This window comes from Betta splendens, chromosome 5, assembly GCF_900634795.4.
Source record: "Betta splendens chromosome 5, fBetSpl5.4, whole genome shotgun sequence".
Lineage (NCBI taxonomy): Eukaryota > Metazoa > Chordata > Actinopteri > Anabantiformes > Osphronemidae > Betta > Betta splendens.
This window is the reverse complement of record NC_040885.2, coordinates 14038545-14061423: the sequence shown is the minus strand read 5'-3', so window position 1 is coordinate 14061423 and position 22879 is coordinate 14038545. Positions and strand designations below refer to the sequence as shown.

Here is a 22879-nt window from a genome sequence, read left to right as displayed (position 1 = left end):
CCAATCACAGTGAAGTGGAGTAGGTCCCCCCAGAAGTGGGTGGGAGCGCTGCTGAAACACAAGTCTGTCTTAGGACGCACAAAGTTCGCGTTGCAGTTGGAGAACTTTTCTGCTTACTACAGTGCTTCTCTTGCAATTATCACCCGCCGTCATCCTGCCCTTGTTTTTGCGTCAAACTCTGGGGGTCCACTGGGGCGACGCTTGAGTGTGGAATGGCTGAACTGGTGCGGATCCGTAAGAAGCGGCTGCAGATCCCCATCTCTAGGTAAGACAGGGCATTAGCGCCGCTCATGTCACCGTTATGAAGTGGACCCGCGCGTTGTGCCTGCGTGTGACCGTGGAAGCGAGGCTGGAGGCCTCCACCGGCGTCATACATCATTTAAATGAACACTGCTGCTGTGTGGTGCAGAGAGGCTGCTTGGATCGTTCCCCTCTGTAGGAGTGGTTGTGTAGCTTTGCAGCAGTGGAAATGTGTGACTCAAGGCGCATCCTGTGATGAGCACCGGCGAGTGATAAGCTAATGCCACGCAACAAGTGAGAACTTCATCCTCACGCTATGAAGTGAAATGCTTTCATGCATTGAAAGGATTTCGCGAAAACTCAGCTGGTTGTGCCTTTTCTGGCTTCCAGTGGCCGTGTGAACACTTCATGCATCTGCTGCAGCAGAGGTGATGGGTCATGTGGTTTTGTTTTGGTTAACACTGTCATACATTATTATCTGCACACTTCAGAGCTCGACACCTTTTTTTAGGTCATTTTCTTTGCCTGGATTTGAAGTTTTAAATCTGTTTTGCTAGCATTCTACCATTAGAATTAGTATTACAGTAGTCTCTGCTGTGCTGAAACCCACTTTGTGAAGCTGACACTACGCAGCGTCCAGTTCCACTAGAGTCTGAGCCAAAGGATGATTTATCATTTGTCTCTATAAACATATTCTGTCGAGGGCGCTTGAAGACTAATTTCCTGCGAACGGCCGGTCGGAGACTCGTCTACTGCAAACAGTTGAACCAAGGAAGACGTTGTTATCATTATAGATTACTTGAGATTGAAGGGGAGTGGCAACATTTCAATGCTATTTTTATGACTCGACAGCTTTTGCCAGCGTGATAAACACTTGAAAAGTTGTGAGGGTCTCGTCCCCAGGAGCCGGCTCCCACGTCAGGCACACGTAGAATTGTTATCTATACATATATAACTGGATATGCCTCCATATTAAAGCAATAAAAGCATCATTTTTTCGCTCTTATGCGCTCACACTGACTCTCTGCAAGTCGGCAGCAGTTTTAAAACCACAAAAAAGTAACATGATCCGAGCCAAGATAAGATAGTGACTGTCAGCACTTGTAAAAACCTCATTTTCACTGAGCAGTTTGACGCAAGGTGGTTTCGTTCAGTGAGAAGCTTCCCTCTCGTGGAAGGTTTGACACTAATGATGCCCTTTTCCTTGGACAGCTTGATATTTCAGTTGTTTCAACATCAGCACTTTCCATTCATGAAGACTTGTTTGTAAAACAATAATCAACACCATAAGTGATTTAAATGAACTTTTATGTGTTTGAAATGTTCAAACTGGCCTTTGTTCTGTTGCTGTAACGTCTAATGTACTTCACGGCACCACTGACTCTCCGTGGCTGCTTTCTAGTGTCTTCCTAAAGGGAAATGGTTTTGTTTTGGTTTGATCGCGTTGGAGCAACTGATTGTGTTTCCTGCCAGGCTGAGGAGCATTCTGAAGCAGCTGGAGGAGAAAGACATCGACTTTGAGGACATCAAAAAGAACCTGGATTTAACGGCGTCGTTACTAGAGGCGGTTTATCTCGATGGAACAAGGTACTGCAGTGCACAGTGGTGTAAAAACAGTCATTTTTGAGCAATCTTCATGTTCTTGCCTTGTGCTTTTACCATTTAATACCAGAAACGTTCCCCATTCCCAGCACAGGCTGATTTATTGGCTTTGCAGGACAATGACTAAATATGGTCTCATCCTGAAAAGCTGCACATACACATTATTTGGACTTTCGACAGAAAAATGAATTCAGTTTCTGTTTTCTTGAGACCTTTAAATTGTCCCTTTAAATATTGTTGATTCTTACTGTGATCGTCACCTGGTCTACTTTTCACACTCTGCCTTGCTAATAGTTCACTGCCTTCCTGGCGTTCTGACAGACCATCAGCTGTCAGAGTCAATATCCTGTCAGTGCTACTTCAACACACACATGTTTGAGAACATAAAGGCAGTGCATCTGAAAGCTGGTCATTGAGTGTTGTTGGCTGAATGCTGTGTCTTTGCTGCACTGTATGTATAGATGGTGAATGAATGTGTGGGTTCCTGTGTGAAGCATAGAGGAGGAGGTGCGATGCTGTGGTGGTGCTTTGCTCATCAAACCCTGGGCTCGAGGCCTGTAGCAGCCCGGCCATCGCAGCGTCTTATGATTATGACCTGCCATCTGACCCGGTCAACACTGGGTGGGTCCGGGTCCTGGTGGATTTTAGGGAAACACATGCAGCACAGGCAGTGGCTTGGCTCATTTCAGCAGGTCAATCCCTGGGTTCGGTGCGGTTCCTGACTGTACTGTATGCCTCCCACACCCCAGGCAGTGTCTGGACTCCGAGGACGACCTCCAGCAGCTGCAGTCAGACGGGGTCCCCTCAGAGGTCACCGACTGGCTGGCAGCCACCTTCACGCAGAGGATGCGGCGGCCTGCGCGACGCTCAGATGAGAAGCCCAAGTTCCGCAGCATCGTGCATGCGGTGCAGGCTGGGATCTTTGTGGAGCGGTGAGGACCATAAATATAAGGTTTATTGAACCTACAATTGATTTCAGACCATAGGCCAATTCATGGCTAATAGGATTGCATCAGTTTGTTCCCTGGACTAGTGATGGGGCCTTGAACTATTTGAGGGCCACTCATTCAGATTATATTTATGACACCTACTGTACAACCAGGAAACAAACGCACCAAACCCTCGCAGTCACAGAAAACAGTATAAAAGTATTAGCGCCTTTTTCTCTCCTTCCCAAGAGGATCGAGCCTTTGGAGGGTTGCATATAAACACCTCCTGCGTGACGTTCACTGCACTGTGTCAGCGTGTGACCTTTGACTGAGCTCAGCATAAACACTGCATTGTTCCAGGATGTTCAAGAGGGCCTACACGGCCGCCATGCCGGACCAGCCCGCGGCCGTCCTCAACTCCCTCCGGGTGAGTCTCCGCCGGCCGGGAGCCTCAGCGCGTGGAATGACGCCACAGCGGCGGCCGCCGTGCAGACGTGACTCACTTGGCTTTGCTTCTGTAGGACGTCGACCGCTGGAACTTCGACGTGTTCGCGGTGAACTCGGCCAGCTCGGACCACGCCCTACGGACGCTGTTCTTCGAGCTCGTCGTCAGATATGAGCTCAACAGTCGCTTTAAGGTCACCTGCTTTAAGAGGTCGTTGTAATGTGCTTCAGAAGGTTGCTTCCACTCCATTTTATTACACATGCAAACCTGTCGATACAGAGAAATCATATCGGGAAAACCTGTGTTGTTATTCGCAGATATAATCAAACATGTGGCTCTTTACAACACGCTCCACCCTTTGAGTCGCGCTGTTGACACAAACTCGCGATAACGCGCCACTCTCTTGCAGATCCCCATCTCGTGTCTGACGGCGTTCCTGTCTGCGCTGGAGAGGGGATACTGCAAATACAACAACCCCTACCACAACCTGGTTCATGCTGCTGACGTGACACAGACACTGCACTGCCTGCTGCTGCGATCTGGACTTGTGGTAGTTAATTCAGTGGTGTTCATTGTTTTTTCCACCTCCTCTGCTCCATCCATTTCTTTCTATTTTTGTTTTTCCTTAATTAGCTTTTTAATTACCAGCCAAAAACATGAACGTTGAACACAGGCTGTGGATCCGCGGGCCTGTGAGCCGTCCCTGCTGCTTCCTAAGCTCTCCACTGTGCTGGACTTCTCTCCATTAGTCTTTCGGAGCCACAAATCTATTGTGGAAGGATTGGCAATTTCCAGCAGGAATATTACTTGGCAGACACATTGAGTATATTGAAAAAACGCATGATAGCTATACAGTGCATCTACAGCAATTCCCATCAGCCTTGGGTGTCATTTTCTAAATTCATTTTCTATTCTTGACTCCATTTACTGCAGCTCCTTTTCATTTCTTTTGCCCTCTGCTCTAGAATATTTAGTGTTTTTTTGTGTCTCTTGTGTCTGTGAAGCACTGGCTGACGGAGCTTGAGGTGATGGCGTCCCTGTTTGCTGCAGCCATCCATGACTATGAACACACCGGAACCACCAACAACTTCCACATCCACACGAAGTAAGTTCCTTTTTTTTTCTAACGTCTGACCTAAAAAGCATCAGCTGTATCTGTACATACTGTACACGTCACATCCTGCTGGCAAAATGTAGGAGCAGCAGATGTCAGGGACTGGAAATAGTAAAGCACTGTGTCCTGAATGTCTTAGTGCAGTTTTAAAAGCAGACGGTGAGAGTGAGGCAACGAAAGGCTAAAGCAAACACATCTTTATGGCGGAAACAGTATTTTTAGATGCAGATTTTCCACACAGGAGGGCTGAAAAACGCAGTCTCCTGGCACTCATCATCATCATCAGGCTTTATTTTGGAAAAAGAGCACAATGATGCGTGTCCACAGTTTGAAGACAACATCTTAACAGATAACAGAGAACATTACATTCTTAGAATAATAGTATCCAGCTCAGGGAGGGCATTATTTTAGGCACCTGCTGTGGACATTACTGCACAGAGAAGACTCTTGTTCTTGTAGTTGGAGGATTTGTTTGTTCACAATGTGTCCTCCAGGGCAAAGAGGAACGTCCATGCTGTTCACTGCAGCAGGCCAGAGTATCCGAGTCACAGTTGTTTATTTTCTCATAAATAATATATGAGATTATTTGCTCCTGAATTTTACTTTCAGCTTCTTTTTATTGTCTGTACAGCCTGCAAAAATCCACTTTAACAGACAACGTTATCTTTGAAGCTATTTTCAGTGCTTGGTTTAACTGTGGGCGGTGGATGGAAGCCTCAATAAGTAGTAATTGGAAAACGTTCCAGAGGACACTAGTTAAGCCTTTTACCAGTCTAATGAAGTAGACGATGCAAACACGTGGACTCGATCAGCTGACTTTACCCCGTGACCCCCTGCTGCTTCATCATCGCCCCGGCGTCTTTTCCAGGTCGGAGTTCGCGCTGATCTACAACGACCGGTCGGTGCAGGAGAGCCACCACCTGAGCGCGGCGTTTCAGCTGCTGCAGGACGAGCACATGAACATTTTCACCAACCTGACACGAGAAGAATGGATGTAAGACAGGGTTTCTGCAGCATGAAGTGCCACTGCTCAGTTTAGATTTGTTAACGATGTGACATAAACAAGTAAAAATGATAGACGACTCGCACTCATAGTCACATTCTACATATACAGTACTGAGCACGAAACTTTACTGTTACAACTTGTGACGTACAGAAAGAAATACTTGTTCTGTAAATACTGATGTGGGCGTTGCTGAATGTATCACTGATGCAGTAGGTGGCTGTGTTATTCTTAGACAAGCTCTCCAGATATCGCTAAACATAAATGCCAGCAGCGTACTATCACGGCCTCGTGTTACCATGGGAACAGTGAAATCCATTATAGAACCCATAAAGGTTACAACCCCATTCAGCTTTCTTACCTCACCTTGTTGCTCTATGCAGTCACTCCCTGTCATGTAAGGGCTCTGATGGTTCTAACGCTCAGCTGTGCTGTGCGTCTGCGTTGACAGGGAGCTGCGCTCGCTGGTTATAGAGATGGTGCTGTCCACAGACATGTCCTCGCACCTGCTCCAAGTCAAAGCCATGAAGTCCTGCCTGGAACAACAGGAACGGTAACGGACCGCGGTTCAGAGCGGACTCCTCTGCTTTGCTCTGCACCATCGTGTAATCCAGTCTGGCACAGAAACAGCGACAACAGCCGCGTGAGCTGAACGCGCTCTCTCTACTCACAGAATAGAGAAGCCTAAAGCGCTGTCCCTGTTGCTGCACACGGCTGACATAAGCCACCCGTCCAAGCCCTGGGCGCTGCACTCGCGCTGGACCCGGGCCCTGATGGAGGAGTTCTTCAGGCAGGTAGGACCTCAGCGACTCGAACCGCTAATGGTGGAGCACTTAGTGGGCGGCATCTCCACGGGCTTTTTCCTGATTTAACTCACGGCCACAACAGGATGTTTTGGGTGTGACCTCAGTGTTGCAGTAGTTATATGCTGTATGTAGCCCTTTGCTCTTCTTTTACATTCTTGTGCGTGATCAACAAGTCCCAAGGTTGGACTTGTCAGGCTGTGAATGACTCATCAGACTCTTAAGGTGACAGGGCCCGTGTATCGTTCTTACTGGGAAGAAAAAACCCTTTTGTTTGGTTGCCCACATCGCTCGCCCGTTTCACCCTCTCTCCTCTTTCCGTTGCTTTCATGACTTTGAAGGCGACGTAGAATAGAGGACTTGTGGCAGCCTCGCGCTCTGTGATGTCTGTCTGTTTAACTTTACTACAAAATAAAGTCACAAACACAGCTCGGCTCAAACAATCCAGCAGCGCAGAGCAGATCAAGTCTGTGCTGGATGCCCTTTAACATATCTCCGCTCTCTTTATCTTTTGTGAGGGCGACAGAGAGGCGGAGCTCGGCCTGCCCTTCTCTCCTCTGTGTGATCGGAAAGGCACTCTGGTAGCCGAGTCCCAGATCGGTACGTCTCTCAGCGCCCTCCACAATGGCTTCACTCCTTCATTTTCTTCCCAGTGCTTAAGTTTACTGAATAATAGCAGTCATAGTATTGTTTTAAATTTCTAAGAGGTGCAGGAATTTCTTTTTCTCTCCTTTTGGGAAGCCTCCATCTATTTCCCATGCTGATAATTATTGTCTTGCAGGCTTTATAGACTTTATTGTGTATCCAACTTTCTCTCTGCTGACGGACATGGCTGAGAAGATCGTTATCCCCCTGGTGGAGGAAAATCCAGGTCCGCCAGATCCGTGCAACAGACACAGGTAACGCTCAGACTGGAAGAAAAGACAAGAAAAGGCAACGAGAGAGCAAGTCCATCAAAGATCGGCAGGTTTTCAGCAGGTGAAAGCAAATGTTGGTGTTTTCTGACAGTAATGTCTGGAAGGAGAGCTCCAGAGGCCTGCAGTGGAGCCTGGCTCACATCACGGCTGAGCTGGTGAGCTTCCGCTCCACCTGGACCCGACACACTGAAGACAACAAGCTCAAGTGGAAGGAAAATGGCTCCAACGGTTTGTGATGAACAAATGCACCCACGGTTTATTTCAGCGCCGTACATTTTGAAACCACTACCTCACGGGCTGTGAATCATGTTTCACCTTTTGCACTGTTACAACATTGTTTAACTGACCAACTATGGAAAACTTGGCAGCCTTTGTTGACCCAGAATAGAAATATGTGATGGATTTGGCAGCGACAGCCCCGCTTTGCTCCGTATGTGCTCAGTCTCCTTGATTTGATTTGTACATTCATTTAAAGAGTGATCTCACGAGGAGATATTGTTTCTCATTCAACTTAACAACATTTTCCGAAACATTCTCCAATCTTCTCTCGTCCTCCAGGATTTTCAGATCCGACTGTGACGCAACAGCAGATATCCAGACAAGAGGAGCTGCCAGACGAACCCCCGCCAGGGCCCCTTACGAATACGAACCAGTAGACGGAGCGTCGTTATGATGTGTGCTTGTTCATGAAATATATAGTTAACAAGGTTAACGTTGTGACTGAGAAAGCTGAGTCAGAAGGTTTAAATCATCTTCCCAAGGTAAGATGCAGTGTAATCACAGAACTACCCTAGTGTCTTACATTAAGTGTAGTGTGCTAAGCTAATTTAAATGCACAGTGTACATGCTGGCCATGTTATACAGTACAGTCTGTGTTATTAATTTAATTTGCCTCCTCTAAACAACTACAACTGGGGAATATTTAACATGTTTTCAGTTTAAATTGTAAATCAGCCATTTATTCATGTACAGTAATAAACTTTCTCATTCAGTTCCTGTTTACAATAGTTTAAGATACGTTTGACTGTAGTGTGATTTAGGGAAAGGGTTACACTGCAATCGTTATGAAATATTATAGTATGGTACTATAATTCAATGTGTTTTATTTTTATTCATATAATCAATGTAAAGCAAAGCCACTTGTTTACGATTTGTGCTCTACCGGTAGAGGGAGCTGTAGAGCAAAGTGAGACACTGGCTCCAGGGAGAACCTGAGGGCTTTGCTTCAAACGACCTGTTCTGGAATGAAAAAGAACATGTTCACATTTGTTTTTGGAGAAGAGAACCAATATAATATAATATAATATAATATAATATAATATAATATAATATAATATAATATAATATAATATAATATAATATAATATAATATAATATAATATAATATAATATAATATAATATAAATTATGAATAATCTAATGAAATAATAAACCAACCTTATTTTATTTATTTCTTGCAAATAATAATCCACATAATTCTGTGAATCTGCTGCTTTGCTGCATCTGCACCAGAACGAGCTGTGTCTTTGGAAATTGTGTTATTGTTATAGTTCGACCTCTGGAGAACAAGGCTGCTTTTAATCCCACTGGGGCGGTGACTGCGCCGCGCTTCACAGACTTTACCTCTTTGAGGTTTCTGAACCTGAACAAGTACAGGAATCATACGGAAGCACATTTAACACACAAAATCTATTAGTGAGGATCAGTCCTAGTTAATGAAACATGGATGTGTTTCTTTGCGGTTCTAGCTCTGACTACTTTAAATTATTCATTGGCACAGTGCTTATTTTTAGTATGCAGGGAAAGTGAAGCCAGTCTGCGACCAGGGCACACAGGAAAACACCCAGTCACTAATTTAAACATTTTATTGTATCAAACAAATTTAGATTACAGCTGTAATCATCTATCAATTCAAGTAAAACCGAAACAAAACTCATAGTTTAATTCATGTCAAGTACAATATAACCATTCAGAACAGGACTGACAACACATGGTCCATAAACACACAGCAGGGAAAAGGAAGCTTACACAGGAATGTTTCACTGTTTATTGTTGATTTATTGGTCTTTGTTGGCAGCTGGTTGATAAATTATTTGCACTGAGGCTGATTAGGCTGCAAAGGGGACGTTGTGGAGGTTATGGAACGATTGTCACTTAATCTACGTGGTGTAATAATGGAGTGATGACTATGACGGTGGGATTCTTACAGATAAACTAAACTAGGACTTAAAGAAGTATTTAAATGTCTGGATTCTGCCCAACGGCCACAACAGTAGGTGGAGCTGGTGCTGTTAATGTTGGGGTCAACGTGGGGGAAGTGATGCTGGTTGTGTGCAGGGCCATAACACTGCTGATTAGTGTAGGTTCACGTTCAGTCCCTTTACATTCAGTGCCGTGCAACAAGGGGTTTTAAGAAACACAGAGTTCTAGATGTCCTTTTACCTGGTTGTCAGTGGCTTGTTGCACCTGTTTGCAATTGCAATTTATTGTTCATTTGTAACAGGGCCAAAAATAAGAAGGAGACCTTGTGGATTTTTTTTCCCAGCAGCTGTGCTTGTGTTTGTGTCTGACTCACAGCAGCTTCGGTAGCAGATTGAGCTCTGCCAGGGAACCGCACACATAAATAAACATGTAGTGGCTCACACGTCACAGACAGGCTGTGTTGTCGCATACCAGCGTCTAAATGGACCACGTTTGCTGTATACGCCGTCCAGTGTGTTGCAGCTGACCAGCTAATTACATAATTAGTGTAAAAGCCGGTGTCGGCAGTGGCCTCGTCCGTTGCTGGATGTTTGTTGGGTCACAGAAGCAACAGGCGGAGGTGCAGGACAAGACCTGCTCCATTCTGAGGGACATATGTCTGCAATTCAGAAGACGACCTGAAGGGGCGCTGTCAGCGAGACACAAACATGTCAATGTCTGTCTGTCAACTCGGATATGCTAATTTATGTCATCTCATATATTTCAGGTGCGGTTGTCCATAAGGAACAAAATATAAATTATTGCTTTACACTGAAACTACAATTGCAGATGTCATGGCACGTTTTTGATACTAAACCTATGTGAATGGATTGTAAAGAGAACATTTGTTGGCTTTGAGCACTGAATGAGGAGACATTGTGTGTTGAGATAGCTTCTGACGACGAACGTGTGACTGAGGCAGGAAAACACTGTTCCATTAGTGCTGTGACTTCCAATCTGGTTCATACAGTAACTCCAGTAGCTACTGTAGGTTTTATGTTAGTGCAGGGGGAGCAATAAGAAACAAGCAACTTACATTTAAATAATTGTCCCTTCACACCAGAGTTGAGACCCAAAATAAGTGTAGAAACCGTAATATTTGTTGTCAAGGTGGTAACTAAGGCCTGACTGTAGGAATATAGATGCCCTGATGTTTCTAAAAAGTGTAAATGCAAGCACAATCTTCTGGCTGGACAGACTGGGCAGCGTGGGCTTGGACGCGGGACTATTTGTCTTTGTCCAGGTTGCATTTCTTTGTCTTCTTCCCTGCCGGCTGACTCGCGCTGGGCGCTGCGGCTTTTGTGTCTACAGAGTGAAAACGGAGACAAGGGAAAAAAAAGACAAACTCCAATTTAATTGTGGATTTCCGTCAATGCTTGTTCGGTTAAACAGCAGGAAATCTGCACCTTCTGTTTCCAAAAGGATGGAGCGCTAAAACAAATCCAATGAGCAGATAAACAAGCCTCTACGCAATCAGATTGTTCAGGCCTGTGTGAAATGTGGGTCAAAGCCACTTTACGGATGTTTGTTGACAGGCTGTGATCTCATGACACCGGTCCAAGTGCTCCACATGTCTAAATAATGGCAGCCGGCTGATGAAGGGAGTCCTACATAACTACGGTCCCTTTGAATCTACCTGCTTGCGTGTTGTTCAGTTGCAATGATGGATCTGCTACACGTTCAGCGCAGGAGCCGTCCTCGTCCTCCTTGGAGAGGGGGCACTCGAGTCCACCCGCAGCCTCCAGGCTCTCCCGGGAAAACTCTGCAGGCGACAAGGCCAAGACTCATCATCATCGTCAACAAAATCAGACACTATGGGAAACCTCACACAGGTGCTTATAATTACAGCGGATTATGTTCGGAGCTCATAGCCTCGCGTTAGAGCCTCAGTCGGTGGCACTTGACATTTACAGGCGTCCAGTATGTTGTTTACTTTTGCTGGGGGTGGTCTTTAAGTAAAAGCTACAGTTGACTGACTGGCGTTAATGGCCATTGATTTGTTTCCCCCGCTCTCCGCTGGACTAATCTGCAGCTCCTCTCCTCTGTAGGCGAAAATCCATAACCCCTGGTCATCTGTGTCGCAGCTACTCAAAATGAAAACACTGCAGACAATGATGTTTATGAAAAATGCAGCGTGTCGCTGTGGGGCTACGGCTCCACCGATACGATCCACTTATGACTCATTGGTGCTCATCAGCCTTCCAGCCATTTTTATCCTACTTAACTCTCAGCTTTACTTTCGATCCCCTCATCTTCACCCTCTCATACTGTTAATTAGCTCTATTCGGTTAAATCCATAATATTCCTCTGCGTCTTTCTATAAATCCAGACAGACCTTCCATTTGGCAGCGCAGCTTCTCAAAGGCCTCGGCCGTGGCCTCGTCGTCGTGCGGGAGCTCCTCTCCGGTGGGAACGGAGTCCGGGCTGGGCCGGTCTGACAGGCAGCTCTCCGAGGAGCACTCGTCCCCAGCTCCCTGCTGCTGCCTGTACAGGTGGTGCTCCACCAGGAACTGCAGCTCTGGAGGAGAGCAGATGAGAGGAGAAAGCTCAAAATCACGGGGGGAGTCGGTGTTAAAGGGACGAGCGGAGGAATAAAGTAGTGTGAAATGAGGAGAACCGACAGGGTTATGAAAGCAAAAATAGATGGAAGGAGGAAGCGTCCATGAAAGTGGAGACTGGAAATCCACTAAAAAGACACTGTCGCCTAATAAGCTGTTATTTAATTAAAGCCCTGTTCGGAGCAAAGGGACGGGTAAAGATTAATGAGAGCTGGGAGATGATTAGTTTAATCACCTTCTTTAACCTGCTTTATCCGCGATTCTGACTTTTAATCCTCCTGCTGTGGGACGGGACTCACTTGGATCTTCATCAAGACGCAGCTCACGCATTACAGCTACTGTAAACGCCTGTTTGAGCTTGAGGTGCTTAACTGAGAAACTAAATGTTACAAAGTTGGAGCCATTGGCGTGATGAGGTGGTGAGTCATTGTTGTGACGTGTGTTGTCTTGTGCTGCAGCTCTGACAGGGAACCAGCCTCGTTATCTTCATGTATCCAGGCTGTACAGGTAGCTGACATTCAACATCCTGAACTCACTAATAGGTTCCACTAAATGATAGGTTGACATTTGAACAGCGATCTTTGCTTACGTCTGTACCGCCGGGAGAAGAGCCCTCTCTAACGCGATTACAGCGTGAGTGCCCGAGCACCACACGCAGTCCTTGGTGGGGCCGAAGTGCACTCAGCCGTCGAGTCTGTCCTAATCAAGTGGTTTCCAAAGTTACGTGACTCGGGTCTGATGCAGTGACAGAAACGCCCGACTGGAAACGAGACCGATCATGTTCTCGTCCAGGAACATGATCTCGTCTGTCTGTTTTACACTTCATACGACCCAGGAGGAGTTGTTCCATCATCAGAGGCTCCACGACCACGTGTCCAGGAGCCCTTACTGGGAACCAGCAGGCGTCTGAGCAAATGCTAACATCACGTTACAGTAGTTAATGAAGGGAGTGAGGATGACTCTACCTTTCATGGTTGGCGTTCCCTTTTGGCCTTTCCGTCGTTGTCGAGGGGAGTTCAACAAGGCTGCCTGTAAAACGTCAACATTGTATGACACTTGGGCAAAGAGCACAAAGATAAACGTGACTGTTTTAATAGAGACAAAGCTCATTTAAAAAAAAGGAAGCCACAGCTCACATACTGTAATTCTATTCCTGCAACTTTACTTTACTGAAGCAGTTCGTAATGCAGCATAAATTTAATTACCTTGTACAACTGGTTTGGGAGACGGTCTTCATCTATTTCTGCAAGAAGATAAAATCAGTCATGCGCTCGTTAGAGAAAAAAACAGGCACTGAATGAGAATGTACTGGCTTTTTGCTGGTTGTGTAGTCAATGTTTTCCCCTCAGATCATCGTGCCTGGTGCGCGGTGGTGTCCAGACAGCTCAGACCACAGTGGATGAAGCTGACCTCCAGCCACACATTTATCTAAGTCACCACCTGCTGCACCTGCTGTAATGTAGCAGGAGGAGCTCAGTGTTTACAAAGGGCTGTGGTCGGTTGTTTTTTAAATCCACATCTGTCATTTTTAACTAAAAACAGACTCTGTGGATAATTTTTGTGCTGACAGCGGTGATGCTAATCCACTGCCATCATCTGCCTAATAAAGAGAATGCTGAGGTGCTGATGTTAGAGGAGCAACACAAAATAGTTTATACAAAGCTGCTGAATGGGAGGAAGTGTGTTGAATACTGGCAAAATGTCAGAGCAAAAAGTAGTAATGAAATATTGGCTGTAAAACTGTTTATTCTATGAACTAGATGCTACACACAGACACAAACATTGTATTAAGTTTATATACTGCAGTTCCCACGGGGTTAAGAAAAGCTTTGTTGTGGGTCAGTGTCTGTTGTCAGAACTGTACGTGAAAGGTCACAGACAAAAGAAAAACAGCGGCTGATGCAGCAAAAGAATCAACTGTGATCACGTTGAAGTGTATTAAACCTTCATCCAACTTTTTTTCTAGGGCACCTTGTTGCTTGGCAACCTGTGCATCCCTAGGCACTGGGATGGCACTGTGTGTGTGTGTGTGTGTGTGTGTGTGTGTGTGTGTGTGTGTGTGTGTGTGTGAGCGTGTGCATATATTATTCTTAAGAGTCTGTTCAGGCAGTTGATGATGTGCTAGTTTCATTCATAACTCGCTCTCTGCACTAAATACAGTGCAAACACAGAGATATTAGTTTAGGCCTGATGTAGTTTGGTCGACTACATATTTAGTACAGCATTTAGAAAGATTTTCAACATGTTTGCAGCACAGTACTGTAACATTTGAAGTTGAAATCTTTCAGTTGCTGTTTTGCACTGGAGGAAAAAGCATATTTAAAAGTGTATGTTAGAAAACAAACAGAAAGGTCCACATGCTGTTTATGCATTAAAGGCTTTTTCCTCTCTGGTCTTTTTATAGTTGTGTACTATTGCTCAGCACAGAGAGGGCGTGGAGAAGAAACTCCTTTCTCCTTTTTGCATATATGAGATCATGTAGCTTCTTTTCTTTTTTAAGAAAGACCTCCCACATACTGTACTGTATGAGTTTAAAATAAACAAGCACTTAAGGCATTGATCCAAATATCAGCTCCTCCAAAAGCCAAAAGAGAGAAATAATGATATTACTGTTGCATTTGCTACTTTCAAAAGAAAATATTGAAATTACGACTGGGAATTACAGCCGTGGTGGGATCAAAACAATTTGGCCTTGACAGTTATCAGGCATAATGAAAAGGATACCTAGAGGAAAGCACTGGTAAACCAAAACATGAAAACACACCCCTGCAGCGGAAAAATAATAACTAAAACAAGAATAACCTCATTTAGAGTTGGATGTTTATTTATTAATAACAACTCGGGTACAGTAAGAAGAGATGTGCTGTCATTTAAAGACACGTCTGCTTCGCTCATGTAATAAGACAAGTATGCAAATACGGAAGCAGTTAATCTGAAAGCGATCCAAAAGGAGAGTTTTCTTTGTTTTATGTTTTTGTGCAGATAAAAAACGTCATGCCCTTTTTAAACAAATCTGTACTTAGTTGTTTTGGGCAAATGTGTCTTTATGCCAAATTGCCCTAGAATATAGATTTTTCCCTTTTTTTAATCAACTGCTGTTATTTCTGATGTGATGCACTTGGTTTACAGGAAGGTTTTCATCTTATAGTCTAGCATTTATTTATTTTTTTAATTTATTAATTAGTTTCAGTACTAGTACAGACGTGGTAAAATGTTAAGTAAGACAAGGATGACTGTTATTTGGTACCTTTTGAGTAAAAGCAAAGGGAAATCAGAGGCAGCCCTGCCTCTAAGGACCAGGTGACAGGAGTCACTAAGCTTCCACACAGTGAAAGCAGCAGCAGCCCATTACTGGCCAAATAACAGTATGTGACCATGTGGGTGTATCCTCCATTTGTAGTAAGTGTTGATGAAATGCTCAGATAAGACCTCAGTAAAAATGCAATAAATGCTCATCACCGAGGAACAAAATGCTAAAATAACAGTTTATATAAATATCAGTTTCTCTTTCTTTAACCCAACTCAAGTAGTCTCCTTGTCTCAGTCTCCAGGAATCATTAAAGACGCGGCTCCTCCCAAAAGTCTCCGCTTCAGATGAGATTCAAATCAGACGCTGCCTTAACACAGATTCTGCCTCCTCGTTATTTAGCCCTCAGCCTCTGATGTGCCATTGGGGCTCACGGGATAGGGGCCAAGAAATCTGCAGAGCATTAAATAATGCAGGGCTGTGTGTGTGATGTGGGGCGCCTGCTCACTCATCGTCACGCCCCCCCCCCCCCCCCCCCCCCCCCCCCCCCCCCGCCTCCTGTCTCGCACATCCTCCTCCTGACATGCACAGCTGCAAACGCCTCGGCCTCCGATTGTGTCTCTGCGTCTGATGTGATGTCAGTCTGCAGCAGCCTGTGTCAGTCCCTCTGTCAGAGGCTTTAATAGTGTCTTCTCTCTGTCTCGAGTCACTTTTTTATTAAAACCACACACACGCGCTCAGCGGAGACTCACACGCTGCCTTATCCTCCACATGTTATCACTTATACGCCTCTAATTATGATAATTACAGAACCATCCTACTGACGAGCTACAAATGAACAGTGGCAGCACAACTTAGACGCAATGTGCTAAATGTTGCGTACTGCTGTAAAGTACACAAGCGCTGACAAGGTGTGACTGTGGAGGCGTCTGCCAATCCCCCGTCTCCACTTTGGATCCATGTGTGACTACAAACCCCCAGAGTTTGTGCTCCTCTGTCAAAATGTTCCTGCAAACTTTTTGCCTCGGCTCCGCGGGCTTTCTCCTCGTCAGTCGGTCCTCGGGGCCCTTCTTTAACTTTGCTTCCTGCTGTTTTCTAATTCAAACCTGTGTGTGTACTGTACAACCACCGTCTCATCCTGGAGGATGAGGAGGAGGTTTCCTGTGGGAAGTCCCACTGTTCATCTCCTGCCTTTTTACATCAAACTGCACCTGGGCTGCCATATCCTAATATTTTTAGGATGACTTCTTTTTTTCTCTCAAGCTTAAAGTCAGATAAAGGACGATGGAGCGTCTTGGACTAACATCCTCTGCTGCTTTCTTTATTTGATCAGCCTTCCCTTCACTTCAGATAAACTCTACACCACTTCACGGCTTTGCTTTTTTACCTCTTCTCGCCTCTGATCTACTAAACTGGGAGGGTTTTCTCTGCAGTGCTCATTTGGACACGGAGACGGGTTTGCAGAAGCTCCACGCGCTCACAGTCCAAACACAGAAACGCACGCACCCAAACAAGCAAACATCTAATAATATCAACTAATAAACCGCTCAGACGACGATAAAAACAGTGATTGTGGACGCTCCGTGACAGACTGCAGCCGAGGCATCGGTGGATGAGTCACAGATGAGGAGGACTCTCTGGAGAAACGCTGTTGTGTGTGATCGCTGCGCTCACGAGGGGACACACACGCGCTGGGTTCTGTTGCCACAATGAAGCCGTAAGAATCACTTAGTGCATAATTCAGCCGCATTGTTACAGCAAAGCAGACCAGAAGCCTGAATGAGTTGAATGTTATGAAACATGGATGCGATGTTTGAGTCTGGTGTGAGTTTGTGTTAGAATTAATTACAAAAAAAATCGAATCGTGTAATGAGTTGGCAAAGATTACGATGGTGACAAGGATAAACACTGTAGCCTCGGAGCTTGAGGCCAGGTTTAAACGCACACGCTGCTGTATGTGTGGTGTGTGATGAGCCTTACCAGGCGATGACTGGTCACTGGACGCCACCAAAGTGGCGGGTGTGGGTCTGCGTCGTCTGATCTGGAATAGCAGCAGAGGGTAAATATGGAGTGATGCATGTCAGCGGTGGCACCGGCGGCGCTTTCTGAAGCCTTTGCATGGCAGCCATCGGGTCTCAGTGTGATCCATATTGTGAATTTGAGCTCTGACGGCGGTGCAGGATCAGCGCAGGGCAGCTCCGCACCCATAATAACGAGGCAGCGAAGTCTCACAGCAGCTTGACTTTTTTCTTATGCAACCGCACACATGGAATCTGCCATTTCGACTCCAGCCTACTGTAACAGACTGTAGATTGGGTGAGATTAATCATCAGGATCAGGTGATTCACACACACACACACACACACAGACACAGACACACACACACACACCTACATGTGGACGCTCACTGCACTGTTTAGCTCCGTCCTCCATGCATTGTACAGTACCAGTGTTACAAAAAGCAAACTGAACATCACACAGAGGACGGCTGCGAATGCCGGGGGGTGCAGAGGGCCTTTGCTTTCCTTTAACATCATGCAGAGCTGTGTTACTGCTCGGTGCAGTTCTCCAGAACGACTGTGACCCTTACATTTTGAGACACGTTTATTCAGGGTTATCTCCCAACAACAAGATTACTGTTAGAACCCATATCGAAGTAGCTATGAGCGCTCAGAGCGATTTAATATCACAAAACTGTCAATATTTGTCCCTGGCTGGGATTGAACCCCCGCGCCCTCAAGCTGTGACCTGCGTAGCAAAGCGCTTCGTTGTGTATATGTTTTGTTGGATTCCAGACTGTGACTGTGCAGAGCTGATCATTGAATCAGCCAGAATCATTGATATTCTCCTCATCCGGCAGCTAAGTCCCCGATCCTCCTCTCACACAAATACCACAACTGGCTGCTCAGGCTCAGCCCTCGGACCGGCATTCCTGCCCTTCAACCCACGGTCCGCTTCAAATGCAGCTCTGTGGCCTCTCGCCGCAACCAACAAAAACTGCCTTCAAAACTGTTGGGTGGGCAGGAAAAGCTGTGCACGCGTGATCTCCTCCGCTGGCACCGGCGGTGGACTAAACACCCTGGAAAATATAGGTCAGGCTGAGAAATGCCAGGCCCCAGCAATTCCTGTTAAAGCAAAGATGATAAAAAATCAGCTATTTCTCTAAGACGTATTTTCTTGGTGTAACAGTTTCCAACGCCAGAAATGAGGCTGCACAAAAAAGTACATAAAACAATACAAGACATTACTTTGAAATATGTTACATTTAGAGTAAAGGTTAATGAACTATACATTAACTATGACTAACACTCAAATGTCAGGTTTGTAAATTATCATTACATTTCTCTTCCACGATTCTTCTTTATTCCACAGCAAAAATACGCTAAGCTGTCATCAAATCTGCATTAAAAACGTGTAACCACCCTGAGACTGCTTTGGCCCGGAGAGCTCCTCTCATCATCGACCAAGCTAGAATAAAGGTTTGAAAGTTCAACCTCTACTTTGGGAAATCCTCAGGACTGCACTGAGTGTAGTCTGACTCGGAGGAAGTCGTCATCACCGTAAAAGGGAGAAAGGAGTCAGACCCATCAGGTTCCACAGGGTGAGGAAACTCTGTTTGATACGAGGGCCTGTCACGGTTCAGTGCGGAGGACGTCACAGTGTGAGGGGATTCGTGTAAGTCCTCATCCTTCATCTTGTCATTGGAAATAGGGTGGTGGTATTGTTCAAGCCCGGCCTTCAGACGCTATAAATCTTCACAGATGCTCACACACGGGCTGTCGTCTCATTTGGCTCTGAATAGAGTCATTACTCAGAGAACTTTACAAAACCTCCTTCTCTTCTCTCTCCTTTCAAGTTGGTCTGTGCTCAGCTCTCTATCAATCAGCCTCTGTCCTCACCCGCCAGCTCTGCTTATCATCGTCTCTGTCGCACACGGAGCGCAGGAGGCTGCGTCCACATTTTAGAAACTCTATTAAATGTACAATTTGAGCTCGAAGCAGCTCTTGTAAATGATATCTGGCCGTTGTATGGTTCTGATTCTGGCAGGTCACTGAGAGGTGTTTATTATAGTACTATGGCCTGTTTTGTGTCACTGACTTGATGATATATATGCATTGAGTTCTCAATTAAATTAAATTCATTTATTATTCAGTCATAGTAAACAACATCTGGCTGAGGTGCAGCGTTTAATGAGGAGGTCAAATCTGAGGCTTTGGTTTCAGAAAGGCAGTAAAAACTACAGAAAGAAGACACCAGACTATGTGAATATCTGTACTGTAAATGTCTTTGTGTGAGTGTGAGTAACACCAAACGCTGGAAGACCTGCTGTGAATAAACATGTTTACTGAGCTCTGACTGCTCAGTAAATGGACAAACAGACAAAACAGCCAGTAATAGCAGAGTGGCTCTGAGATGAGGAACCTGCATCATATTCTGGTTAAAATCCAACGTTTCAGTTTACAGTAATAGACCATAAATGCCATAATGTGCAAAAGATATGCGGAGAAATGACCATAATAAAACCTGCTCTAGGAGGCGGATGGAAAACGTTCATCCTGAGGGAGAACGGTTAACTGGTATGTTCTCAGCAAAGGACAAAGATGGTCTCACGTGTCCACGTAGCGATAACGAGGAGAGGACGTGTCTGAGTCTGCAGTAAAAGACCATTACCTCAATACGTCACCGTTCATCGTCTCAACAGGCCGGCGCTGCTCTGACTGATAGTGATGTACCAGTGAATCACAGAATCACTTAATGGAAGGTTAATAGGAATGTAAGCACAGCACAACATGCATGAAACTACGTTACTGTACAGTACTGCACTGTGCTGTACTGTACTATGCTACACTAGACTTATGCTGTAAAAAGGGAAAATCAATCACGGTTAACTTCATTTATATTAGCGTAGTACATTGACAGGGAGCCAGGACGTGACAGTCTGCTGATGCTCAGTATCACAGGCTGCTTCTGGTTGAACCAGCGTCAGCTTTTCCTCCAGTGCCAAACATTTGCATTAGGTTCAGAATGAATCCTATAAGTTTTGACGTTAGGTAAAGTTTTACCGTCATTTGTGATTCAACTCGACTTCATGGGTTGTGTTTCATACTACTGGCATCACCCTAAATAATGAGAAATAATCAAGTAGTTTCCCTGCAGAGTATGTAGTAAAGTATATATGTGGGCCATAAACACCCCAGCTGGGTCTCAGTGAGGTCCAGTCAGTCGATGCTCACAGCTTTAGGGTTATGATGAGGGTGACGGCCACTAGATGTGTGTGTGGATAGGAGGACGAGTGTGGGCTTTTGTTGTGAGGGTCACGGCTCTGGGAGGCTGTTCTGACTGACGTCCAGCTCTCCACGGAGGCTGATTCATTACGCTGGAAGGTGTCAGGTTGCGGAGATTACTGAACCGTGGGTGAAGCCCCCGGGCGGCATCTTCAGGAGCATGCAAACAAGCACATGCACGCGTTTGCTTCTAGCTGTGTCGACAGAAGCACACGAGGCCCCCGCGCCACGCGGGCCGGGCCCTACGAGGGTCCCGGTGGCTTTAGGCTTTGTTGGACAAAGTCTGTCTGGCTGGTGAAGAGGAAACGCCTGGACACCCGGACACATCTCCATCTCTCAGACAGAAATGCGAAAGATAAAATCACTGCAGGGATGCTCCGACTGGCAATGAAGACACTGATGCATGAAAGTGGGGCAGGTTCTGCTCAAACATGATCGTTTACGCGCGAAACTGGGTTCAGACTAAAACCTTAAGCCGAAACATGTGTCCCTTTATCTAATTTGATCATTTATAAAAAAGCAGAGCTTTTATGCAGATGTTGCCAGATGCCACTGTGCAACTCCCAGCATCCCAGTCACTTCTGCATGTGACTAGTGTAAAAAACAAGTACTGCTACAATTACTCGCTGAAGTGCGTCCACGCACCGACATACGTAACACAGATGAGTCACAGTCATTGACCCATGTGAACCTACTGTGTAATACTGTAGGTAGCTGTGAAGTACAACCTCTGTGATAATCCAATAGAAACATGTTCAGCATCTACTCTGCCTCTGTGCTCAACACAGAGGAAGAGAGAGAGACTCCTGCTTTGACTAATTCATCATCGAAGCCTCTCTTCATTTTATATTTATGAAAATGGGATGTAACGTTTCAGCCTAATAAAGGTCATGGACTAAACTTAATTTTTATTTGCACGATGATTGTTTTCTGAAGACATTAAACTGCACATTTAGCAACTTTATCCTGCGATGTCGGACAACTTTAGTCGGTTCGTGACTGATGGGCATGGAAGCTAACGCCAAACCACTGGATACCTGTGTGTAGAAGGCTTCTTCATACGTCAGCTGAGACTCTGTCTGTCTCTAAGAACCTGCTTCGCTGGAAGAACCTTCATTTTAGCTCCGCAGCCAAAAAACACGGCCCGATAAGTGGATGCAAGACATTAATAATACACCAGAAATGTGTTTATTTCCTTTTTCATGCAGCGATTTGTCACCAGCCTGTAATGAAGCACAGCTGTGTGGCTGCACCTGCTTGTTCGAATGGCAGGATTAAATGTGCCTCAGCGGCTTGCTCCAGTTTTACAAATAAAGAAGTATTTATGCCCCTGAAATATAAAAGTCCTGACCCACCCACTCCACCTCCCTCCTCCTCCACCCCCTCGCCCCCGTTAACCTCCCCCTCACTGTACCTGTTCAGCCGCCTCCGGGTCCAGGTGGGTGTCCAGTAGAGGGACGGTGAACTGTATCTTCCTCGGGCTCCCTGTTTCCATGGTGGCACTGTCTGTCTGAGGAGGACGGGAGGAGGAGGATGGTCCAAGGAAGGAAAAAAACCCAAGAGAAGGAGAGTAGAGACGGCTCCAAATGCAGATAACTGTGTTCTGTACTCCAGTTGAGGAAAAGAGAAACCGCTTTGTTGCTGTCTGACAATTTTCTGCTCTTCTTTTATCCTTAAAAACACTTTCCCCTGAAGAGCATCCTATTTCTATTCCACTGTGTGGCTTGTTTTTTTTTTATCCAAGCACCTGCTGGTGTGTCTGTTCTGGCTTCCTCTCAGTCTCTCCTGGCTCTCAGCGCTGAGGCAAGGACGTTCAGGGCTGGGAACACCTCTCCTTCACTTTCATTTGCTGCGTCTGTCTGGCTTTCACGCTAAGTCCCGCCCTCTACTCGCATTCTACTCCCTTTCCATTGGTCGCCTGAGACCAGGGCTGTTCTGCAGCAGCTCCTGCACAGAGGAAAGAGTGAGGATGGAAAGACATATCTCCCTTTCTCTCTCTCTCTCTCTCTCTCTCTCTCTCTCTCTCTCTCTCTCTCTCTCTCTCTCTCTCTCTCTCTCTCTCCCCCTCTCTTTCGCTCGCTCGCTCGCTTCCTCTCTCTCTTGGTTGAGCACGAACAGGAAAGATGGCTTCTGCTTTAAGAGCGCATTTAAAATTGCCTACGTGCCCATGCTTAACTATAACCTACCCAGTGCCACTCATACGCTCCCACACATGTCAGCGAGACCTGCATAGAAACCTCTGATCATATTCAATGAAACAGACTAAATGTTTTTCCAGAAGCCTGTGATGACAGTTTCCAGCCGACACAGACTAAAGCTGAGAAAAGACAATTTGAGCCCGTCTTCAGTGTTGCCCGGCCAGCACCATTTGTATTGATCGTCTGTAGCCGTAATGTCCCTACATCACACATCTGCTGGGGGCCTGATACCTGACACCGGCCAGGGAGCATATGGCTGCTTTTGTCAACGTAAGCAGTATATTTTTTTGTGCGGAG

The 22879-nt window shown here is 45.7% G+C and overlaps 2 protein-coding genes across 2 annotated transcripts; one reads left to right on the top strand and one right to left on the bottom strand.

The window, feature by feature from the left end:
* Positions 1 to 26: 26 nt before the first annotated feature.
* On the top strand, positions 27 to 8044 carry LOC114855247 (dual specificity calcium/calmodulin-dependent 3',5'-cyclic nucleotide phosphodiesterase 1B-like). The gene is made up of 14 exons (XM_029150237.3): positions 27 to 265; positions 1714 to 1827; positions 2592 to 2774; positions 3132 to 3198; positions 3293 to 3409; positions 3626 to 3766; positions 4221 to 4321; positions 5199 to 5324; positions 5785 to 5886; positions 6007 to 6127; positions 6655 to 6736; positions 6918 to 7035; positions 7145 to 7281; positions 7612 to 8044. Exons 1-14 carry the CDS (start codon positions 213 to 215, stop codon positions 7707 to 7709), a joined length of 1560 nt encoding a protein of 519 aa, XP_029006070.1. The 5' UTR covers positions 27 to 212; the 3' UTR covers positions 7710 to 8044.
* An 859-nt stretch (positions 8045 to 8903) lies between these two features.
* Positions 8904 to 22190, bottom strand: LOC114855248 (protein phosphatase 1 regulatory subunit 1A-like). The gene is made up of 7 exons (XM_029150238.3): positions 21799 to 22190; positions 17080 to 17140; positions 13058 to 13095; positions 12818 to 12881; positions 11630 to 11812; positions 10931 to 11056; positions 8904 to 10599 (listed from the first exon to the last, which is right to left on the bottom strand). Exons 1-7 carry the CDS (start codon positions 21877 to 21879, stop codon positions 10520 to 10522), a joined length of 633 nt encoding a protein of 210 aa, XP_029006071.1. The 5' UTR covers positions 21880 to 22190; the 3' UTR covers positions 8904 to 10519.
* Positions 22191 to 22879: the final 689 nt, after the last annotated feature.